The sequence below is a fragment of the Sinocyclocheilus grahami genome, unplaced genomic scaffold, assembly GCF_001515645.1.
Source record: "Sinocyclocheilus grahami isolate Dianchi unplaced genomic scaffold, SAMN03320097.WGS_v1.1 scaffold150.1, whole genome shotgun sequence".
Lineage (NCBI taxonomy): Eukaryota > Metazoa > Chordata > Actinopteri > Cypriniformes > Cyprinidae > Sinocyclocheilus > Sinocyclocheilus grahami.
Genome location: NW_015505329.1, coordinates 2,467,671 through 2,476,918, shown reverse-complemented (window position 1 = coordinate 2,476,918; position 9,248 = coordinate 2,467,671). Strand labels below are relative to the sequence as shown.

General features: G+C 35.0%; 1 protein-coding gene across 1 annotated transcript; it reads left to right on the top strand.

Moving 5' to 3' along the window:
- Positions 1 to 5,531: 5,531 nt before the first annotated feature.
- LOC107592151 (sialoadhesin) lies at positions 5,532 to 8,432 on the top strand. The gene is made up of 4 exons (XM_016281550.1): positions 5,532 to 5,595; positions 5,752 to 6,147; positions 8,137 to 8,236; positions 8,322 to 8,432. Exons 1-4 carry the CDS (start codon positions 5,541 to 5,543, stop codon positions 8,344 to 8,346), a joined length of 576 nt encoding a protein of 191 aa, XP_016137036.1. The 5' UTR covers positions 5,532 to 5,540; the 3' UTR covers positions 8,347 to 8,432.
- The last annotated feature ends 816 nt before the right edge of the window (positions 8,433 to 9,248 follow it).

Below are 9,248 nucleotides of genomic sequence, written 5' to 3'. Positions count from 1 at the left end.
GGTGCGCACGCGCTGGACAGATGAATCTGTGTATGCGCAACTCATCTGATGAGTCTGATATAGATTTTCAAATACAAGACGAATAATTGAAATTGACCAATAATAATAATAATGTTTATTCATATAAAACATCAAACAGAAAATTAATAGTTCTATTCATAATATCAAGGGTGTATGTTTGATTTTGTCATTGGTGGAGACTAGAGGTCAAACAACAGATTAATACATTACTCCAAATTTCACAAACAGTTTATGGCCATAATTATAATAGTCAGACATTGAAGTGAGTATAGCTGTTTTTTGTCACTCTTCTGAAGAAGATGTCATTCACTTGTTTGGCAATGTGTCTGTACCCACACAGAGAAATTTTGGTCCGTTTGTTTTTTGTTTTTTTTAATGTTCCTAATCTCATTTTGTAAGTGACTTTTCTTTCTGTTTTGAAGATGTCTTCTTTGGATTGTTTGACTGCTCGCAAGAGAATATAGGAAAAGATAACTTAATTTCCTGCTAGCTAAATTTCACATACATAAACAAAAATCTGGCTCTAAACCTCTCTTGTCTTTTTTCAAAGTTAATCTAGACAAGTTTATTAAAACTAACCAACGTTCTGTTAATCCTAAAGCAGTGAAAACTGCATCTCTATATTCATCCTATGTGTCCTCTTAAGGTGGAAAAAACATGGTTACTACTGTAGATAAACCATGCTAACCACAAATTAAAATCAACCACAAATTATTAAAATCTGCCTCTGGCTGCCTCAGTGAGGAGCTCTCTAGTTGTTTTAATGATTTTGTTTAATTTTTCCTGTCTGCTGTTTTTCAGGGATGAACTGCTGAACATTCGGCAGTACACACCACACAATCTTCTACCGGTTTTTGATTACTCAGACGTTTTGCTGAACATTGTAGCTGGTGTTTTAAGCGAGCGTGGGAAGCGAGCTGGTATTCTGCACCCCTGCCAGATTATGCATCCCCTTTAGGATTGCTTTATCCTAACCCCACCCCTAATCCTAATCCCTCCCCCACACCTACTCCTAAACCTACCAATACTAGAGGGTGCATAATCTGCCGGAGGTGCAGAATTCGGCACCGGGCTTCCAGCTGTTCAGAGTGAATCGTGACTCAGAATACAGAGGGAAATCATGTGGTGGTGGAATCGCTATGTCCCATGGGCAGCTTTGGGGCTCTCTGATCACTGTCTGGTTCATCTTATACCGACCAAAACTGAAATCAGCTAAACCTGTATTAAGGACTGTAAAAAGATGGACTAATGAAGCAGAGTGTGATTTACAAGCCTGCTTTGACTGCACTGATTGGAGTGTTTTTGAAGCTGCTGCCACTGATCTGGACCAGCTCACGGATTCTGTAACATCATACATCAATTTCTGTGAGAATATGTGCATCCCTACCAGGACTCGTTTAACTTACAACTATGGCAAACCGTGGTTCACTGCAAAACTCAGACAGCTCGGTCAGGCCAAAGAAGATGCCTACAGGAGTGGGGACAGAGACTTGTATAAACAGGCCAAAAACACACTGACGAAGGAGATCAGAGGAACTACTCTGAAAAGCAGAGAAATTAGTTTTCTGCCAATGACCCTGCATCAGTGTGGAAAGGACTGAAAGACATCACCAACTATTGCAGGTTTGTTTTATTGCAAGTTTGAAAAACCCTATCTCACACCCCACACCCATTCTCACCTTCTCTCCATGGATCTATTAACACCTCCTGCAACCCCCCTCTCCCCCGCTCCTGCACTTCAGGTCTGTGAAAAAGATGTGTGTCGAGTCTTCTGGAAACAGAAGAGAAAGAAAGCACCATGCCCAGATGGTGTTACATCAGCCTGTCTAAAAATCTCTGCTGACCAGCTGGCCCCCTTCTTCATACAGATCTTCAACAGATCACTGAAGCTGTGCAAAGTCCCTTCATGCTTCAAATGCTCCACCATCATCCCATCCCAAAGAAACCCAAAATTACAGGATTAAATGAAGGGGGTTAAAGTAGGCCTGTCACAATAATCAACATATCGACTTATCGCGCAATATATGTACATGACCTCAATAATTTTTGGTCATGCAATATATCGCCCATTATATTTACTTAAAAATTAATGTCACCATGTTTTGTACATTCCACTTGTGCCTGTGTCTTTTGCAGCTTCTCGTACATAACGTGGTGTAGTCATGAGGTGCTAGTTCAAATTTAAAAAATGCTTCTACAAAAAAAGTTTCATCTGCAGATATGGTCTTGTTTAGGGATCTGTGCCTTTGTGCATACTGACATCTGACTGCTAAGTAGTGATTGTGTTTTTCAGCAATAGTGTGCACCCTTAATTTACAGAGAAAAGAAGGTCAGGGAAAAATCTGTCGATGGAAAAATCTCCATACAAGTTCTTTGTGCATTTTTCTTTTTTTCTACTTTGCACTTTTTGTTAGAAAATGCTTATTTACTATTTATTTAGGTTTTTAAGGTATCTAATATTTTGATACTTAATTTCCATGATCGAAATATTCTTAAACATTAAAAGTTTGTTGCCATTTGGAAGTGTGTAGGCCTTCTTGCATTATTATGCTGTTACATTACGATTATTTTTGTAAGAATAATAGTAGACCAAGGCACTCAAATCTTATTCAGAAAGTTTTAAAAAGCCTTTATTTCATCATGGCTATAAGTTGTAAAAACAGGTGACCAGTGCACACCTACACATTGCGGCTATTTTGCCTTCGTTCATTTTGAGCATCAATTAAATAATCAAATAACAATCACCTGGTCGTTCTACACAGAACAAACAGAAGAGAGGAAGTTCGACGATTACATATCAAATTAAATCAAACACAATATAATCATATATAAAGGAGAGGGAAAAAAAAGAAGAAGAAAATTACATAAACTTAAATATATAAATCAGACTCCACAAATCAATGAATGTATGTACATAGTATAAATTTCTTTAAAAAAACAAAACAAAACAAAAACATACAAAACAAGATCAACAATATAATACTTCCAGATCTGAATTCTTATTACAAAAAAGGTACAAGGTCTAATTCCCCATTTAAGCCTGGAAGTTTAGTTGCTTTCAGTATATAGATCCAAAAAGACTCTCTCTGTAAAAGCCTATTACAAGAAATTACAGATGTTGCAATTGCAATCACTGTGACAATATGGTCAAGACAAAGATGTTTAAAGATGTAACTTCACACATTGAATTTAAAGTTAAATAATTTATTAATTGCAATACCTCATTTGTAATGTATCGGTTAAAGTGTCCATGTGGTTGTTTGATACAATGGTATGATACAAGGAAATTAAAGATCAGATTAGCAGAACATAAGAATGCCATTCGAGTTTGTAACCCTTTGTATCCTATGGACCTTCATTATAAAGCGAAAAATCATGGTAGCCCAAGTACATTGAATATAATCTGAATAGAACATGTCCCCAGGTCAATAAGAGGAGATGATAGGGTCATTAAGCTTTTACAGAGAGAGTCTTTTTGGATCTATATACTGAAAGCAACTAAACTTCCAGGCTTAAATGGGGAATTAGACCTTGTACCTTTTTTGTAATAAGAATTCAGATCTGTAAGTATTATATTGTTGATCTTGTTTTGTATGTTTTTGTTTTGTTTTGTTTTTTAAAGAAATGTATACTATGTATATACATACTGTACATTGATTTGTGGAGTCTGATTTATATATTTAAGTTTATGTAATTGTCTTCTTTTTTCCCTCTCCTTTATATATGATTATATTGTGTTTGATTTAATTTGATATGTAATCTTCGAACTTCCTCTCTTCTCGACCAGGTGATTGTTATTTGACTAATTAATTGCTGCTCAAAATGAACTCAGATTGTGTTTGTTACTCACTCCCTGACGAAGGCAAAATAGCCGCAACGCGTAGGTGTGCACTTGTCACCTGTTTTTAAAACTTATAGCCATTATGAAATAAAGGCTTTTTAAAACTTTTTAAATAAGATTCGAGTGCCTTGGACTACTATTATTCTTACGAGTTGAATCATCCCTTGCACCCAAAGAGCACCGAGACAAGAACCCTATACCCTGTGCAACACTTATTTTGCATTCTTTATTTCAAGGAATTATGATTATATATTCAGTGGCATAAAATTATCTTTAAAATGACAATAATATTGCTTATCGCAATTATTTCTGGGGCAATATAGCGCACAACAAAAAGTTGTTATCGTGTCAGGCCTAGGTTAAAGAGCTGGCTGTCTGGTGCTGTTAAAACAACCTGGAGCTGAACACGCTCAAAACAGTGGAGATGATAGTGGACTTCAGGAGAAACCCCTCTGCTCTCCTCTCACTCACCATCATGGACAGCATTGAAACAACTGTGCAGGAGTCATTCAAGTTCCTGGGCACCACCATCTCTCAGGACCAGTTCCACATTGTCAAGAAGGCCCAGCAGAGGCTGTACTTCCTTCGCCAGCTGCGGCGAACTGGTACACTGGTACAGTTCTACTCTGCAGTCATTGTAGTTGCAGTCACAGTTTCCCCAAAAGCATCAGCGATGCAACAGGAGAGACTGTTCGAAAGGGAAACTCTATCATTCAACTGAACTGTGCACGTATGTTTTAAAGACTTCGGCTACCTTATACTGTATGTTCTTACTCCGCCCATGTATTAAAAAGCGTGCGGTTTTCTAGCATATTTACTTTATTTCAAGTATATTTACTTCTCAGGTAATATCAATGGTATGACATTTCAGATGCGGCCAAAATTGCAACAGCAATGGTTACATACACATATATTTAATTGTTTGATAAAAATTATTGCTAGGGACAATTTAGTAGTCGCTGGATATTGGTAGGGACATGTCCGTCCCTATTAAATTCTACGCCCTGGCAATATCATTAATTTTTTATACTTATAATAATAATACAAAATAATAATAATCACAGCTTTGATTATTTAATATAATATTGACTATTTGATATAGTATTAGAATAATAAAATATAATATTAAGTAATGTTAATTTTAATGTTAAAATATTTAGTTATAAATTGTTATTGTTCATAAAGTAACATAACTTTGGGAATTATGTAGTAACACATTTTTTTTTTTTAATCATGAGACATGGGAAAAACCATGTAACTGGGAACATAATTGAATAATATAATGTCAGTAATTAATATTATTATTATTATGCTCTTTAGTTCTTATGACTATGAATACCATAAACATGTATGCTTTATGCCCAATTCAGTATTTTACGACGATAATAATAATTATATTAATAATAATAATCACAGCTATTATTATTTACATAACGTTACAATATTTTTTTTAAATACTTAACATTAAATATTAAGTAAAATTAATTTTAATGTTAAAAATTATTAGTAATAGATTGTTGTTTTTCATAAAATAACATAGCATGAGAATTATGTAGTAAGAACTGGCAAGATGCAGGAAATAATGACATAACTGATGAAAACGGAGGAGGAGGAACTAAAACCAGACAAGGGTGATGTTTTCACATCTGCACAGTAAGGAAACACTTGAGGCTGCAACATGATGACGAATCTCCTTGCAGCCATATGGACCCTGACGTCTTTGATTCTGTCGGGTAAGACTTACTGCACAACGATACATCAGAAGTTTTGCTTCTACTGCTGAGTATATAATTTGCTTGAGAAAGCACAGATAGGAATGCTGTTTACACTATAGAACCAGCTGTTTCTGGTTAGATTCCTTCAGAATTACTCATATGCTTCCATTTCAGGCGCTCTTGCTGCTGACTGGACAGTGCGTGTTCCTATGGATCCAGTCTATGCTCCTCCTGGTTCTTCTGTAGTTTTGGAGTGCACCTATGACTACCCTGAGGAGTCCGACCAGGGAATACTGCGCAAAGTGCTGACAGAGATGTGGTGTCTGAATGAAAGCCGCTGCATTACACCCAGATACGTGTACCACAGTGCAGGGATATTTCCTGAGCCCTCATACCAGGGCCGAGTCAAGTACTTGGGGCAGACAGGGAGCAAAAACTGCTCTCTGATGATATCTGATCTGAGGTCAGAAGACAGCGGCGTGTACGTGTTCCGGTTCATCACCAACAATCTGAAGGCCAAGCTACCAGGACAGAGAGGAGTGAATCTACAGGTCACACATCAGATAGAAAGTAAGAACAGTCTCTTATGCTCTGGATATGCAATATTTCATCTCATATTGCACAAAAAGGAAATGTTCCAAAAGGAGGATTTTGCATAATAATAAAAAAAGAACCTTAAATCCTTAAAAGAACCATTTTTTCTTAGTGTAATGAACTTTTTGTGCATTGGAGAGATTCCATGGATGTTAAAGGTTCTTCATTGTACTATTTAAAAATCAAACAAAAAAAACAAAAATTAACAATTTAAGTTGCTCAGTTTGATCAATGAATTTCCAACGTTTTCAGACATTTGTCAGTGTATGGTTTAAAATCATTTTAGGATGAGGATAAATACAATTAAATTAAATATTTCAGACCCAAACGTCTAATAAAAATTTTCATTCTAGGCCTGGAAATCACAATTGTAAAATGTTCTGATATTTTCAAAATGTATAAGATCCCTTTAGATTCCCCTTACGTCGTCATATCTCTTTATGAATTTATAAATCACATAAAATATAACTCTTTTATATTGAATAATATCACTATGACTACTAAAAATGTGCAATAGTATAAAAAACTATTAGAAATAGTATAAAAACTATGTATTGCTAGTTCATGTTAGCTCAGGTCTATTAAATAATAATAACATATACAACTTTTCATTTTAATAATCTATTAGTAGATTCCTTGTTTAATATTAAGATTAATTTAATTAATTTAATATAAAATATTTTTTCTTTGTTAGTTCATGCAGTTAACTAATGTTAATAAATGGAACCTTATTATAATGTTACCATTCATATGAATTATTAACCAGGTTATTCCTCTGTATTATAAAATAATTAAAATGTGTTTAGCATTTCATTTACTAAAACCCCCCACAACAATGAAATATAATTGTTTAAAAATCCAAATCATATCTAACATTAAGCATCTTGACGGTTGACATAAACATGTGTGCGACAAGAAAAAATGGGCAATATCTTTTGTCTGTTTTCTATTGTTCAACTCATATAGTAAAAGCAAAACTTCCTTTTTTAGTCCACAGCAAATGTCAGCTCTTCGCAAGAAGACGTTTCCACAAAGTTGAGGCACTTCCTCAGAGAAACCTGTCTAGCTTTCATGACCTTGACTGTGGGAGATTCATTTCAAAAACTGTGACCAGTTTACATGACATTATTTAGCACATATAAACACATTTTTCAGCCACATTACTGACACTTTAAAATGTGTGAATTCTGTGGTATAACTTGCCAGTGCTAAAGGTGGCGAGGAAATCACGCGATCATAAGCTAGCTTGTTATTGTCTTTCTAAATGATATGTAAAATAATATAAGATATAATATCAATACCTGAAAGCTTTTTTCTTTGTTAGTTCATGCAGTTAACTAATGTTAATAAATGGAACCTTATTATAATGTTACCATTCATATGAATTATTAACCAGGTTATTCCTCTGTATTATAAAATAATTAAAATGTGTTTAGCATTTCATTTACTAAAACCCCCCACAACAATGAAATATAATTGTTTAAAAATCCAAATCATATCTAACATTAAGCATCTTGACGGTTGACATAAACATGTGTGCGACAAGAAAAAATGGGCAATATCTTTTGTCTGTTTTCTATTGTTCAACTCATATAGTAAAAGCAAAACTTCCTTTTTTAGTCCACAGCAAATGTCAGCTCTTCGCACGAAGACGTTTCCACAAAGTTGAGGCACTTCCTCAGAGAAACCTGTCTAGCTTTCATGACCTTGACAGTGGGAGATTCATTTCAAAAACTGTGACCAGTTTACATGACATTATTTAGCACAGATAAACACATTTTTCAGCCACATTACTGACATTTTAAAATGTGTGAATACTGTGGTATAACTTGCCAGCGCTAAAGGTAGCGAGGAAGTCATGCGATTGTAAGCTAGCTTGTTATTGTCTTTCTAAATGATATGTAAAATAATATAAGATATAATATCAATACCTGAAAGCATTTGATTGTCTCAAATTCTTCACAGCAAGAAGTGCATCTTCATCCACTACTGGCATTGTGCTTGGAGTTATTATCATGGTTATCATAATAGCAGGCATTGTGGTACTCATCAGACGCAAGTCACGGTAAGCAAAGCATTTACTCAATAGATGTCTTGTCTGGCATCATTTCTGATCTTAGAAACTAATGGAATATGGCATTGTTTTTCAGGGGAGGGAGGTCAAGATCACTTTAAACAAGCTATTACCACAGAGGATGAAAAAATAACTTGTGACTGTGATCAAAACAGAAATGTAAACCAATAGTTCTGCTTTTTTTCTGTTTGTGTGCTACTTTTACATTCATTTTATGCATTTTTGCATCCATTACAGAGTCTATTATTTATCCATTTATATTACTTTCTGCTCATCAAACGGCATGTTTCATTCTCATATTTCACTTTTTGAAGTCATATTTCACTTTTTGTAGTCTATTGTATATCATATCGTATCTTACTTTTTGCATGTCACTGCCGCTGCATGTCAGGGTGAAGACACTGCCCTCAGCAGTCTGTAAAAAGAGAAAATAATGGTTATGTACAGATATTGTGGATTCTTACATTGTAAATCATAGAAAATCACATCTCGTTCTATAACCTCTTCCAGGGGTGTGAAGTAACGAATTACAAATACTCACGTTACAGTAATTAAGTAGTTTTTATCAGTAACTGCACTTTTTTGAGTAGTTTAAAAATTGTGTACTTTTACTTTTACTTGAGTACATTTTAAGTGATGTATCGGTACTTTTACTCCGCTATTTTCCTCCGTTTGTGGTCGTTACATGCTTATTTTAATTTCATGTTTATCCATCAACGTGATTAGATAGAGAGGAATAGGTCTCGTGACTTTCGTCAAATCAAATTGTGCATAGAAAACTTTAACCGCCAACTGTTTATCATGGCTGCTGGAAGTGCATTTTTCAAGCATCAGTTCAGTCGCATCTTCCTCTAACTTAATATGTTAAGGTAAATTTCGGATTTCTGCTTACTACATGATTTGTATATATGCTTGCCTATCTACACGGCCTGAAATTTGGTGTGAGGTTGCGGGTATTGCATACAGTGTTAACTCCCGCAAGTGCCACGTTCGGTAAATTCCC

What these genes read in the sequence shown, in the direction of transcription:
- LOC107592151 (XM_016281550.1), top strand. Translation starts at nt 5,541, where the DNA reads ATGATGACGAATCTCCTTGCAGCCATATGGACCCTGACGTCTTTGATT. An exon ending in GACGTCTTTGATTCTGTCGG is followed by an intron (nt 5,596 to 5,751) that starts GTAAGACTTACT and finishes CTTCCATTTCAG; the next exon opens with GCGCTCTTGCTGCTGACTGG. An exon ending in GGTCACACATCAGATAGAAA is followed by an intron (nt 6,148 to 8,136) that starts GTAAGAACAGTC and finishes AATTCTTCACAG; the next exon opens with CAAGAAGTGCATCTTCATCC.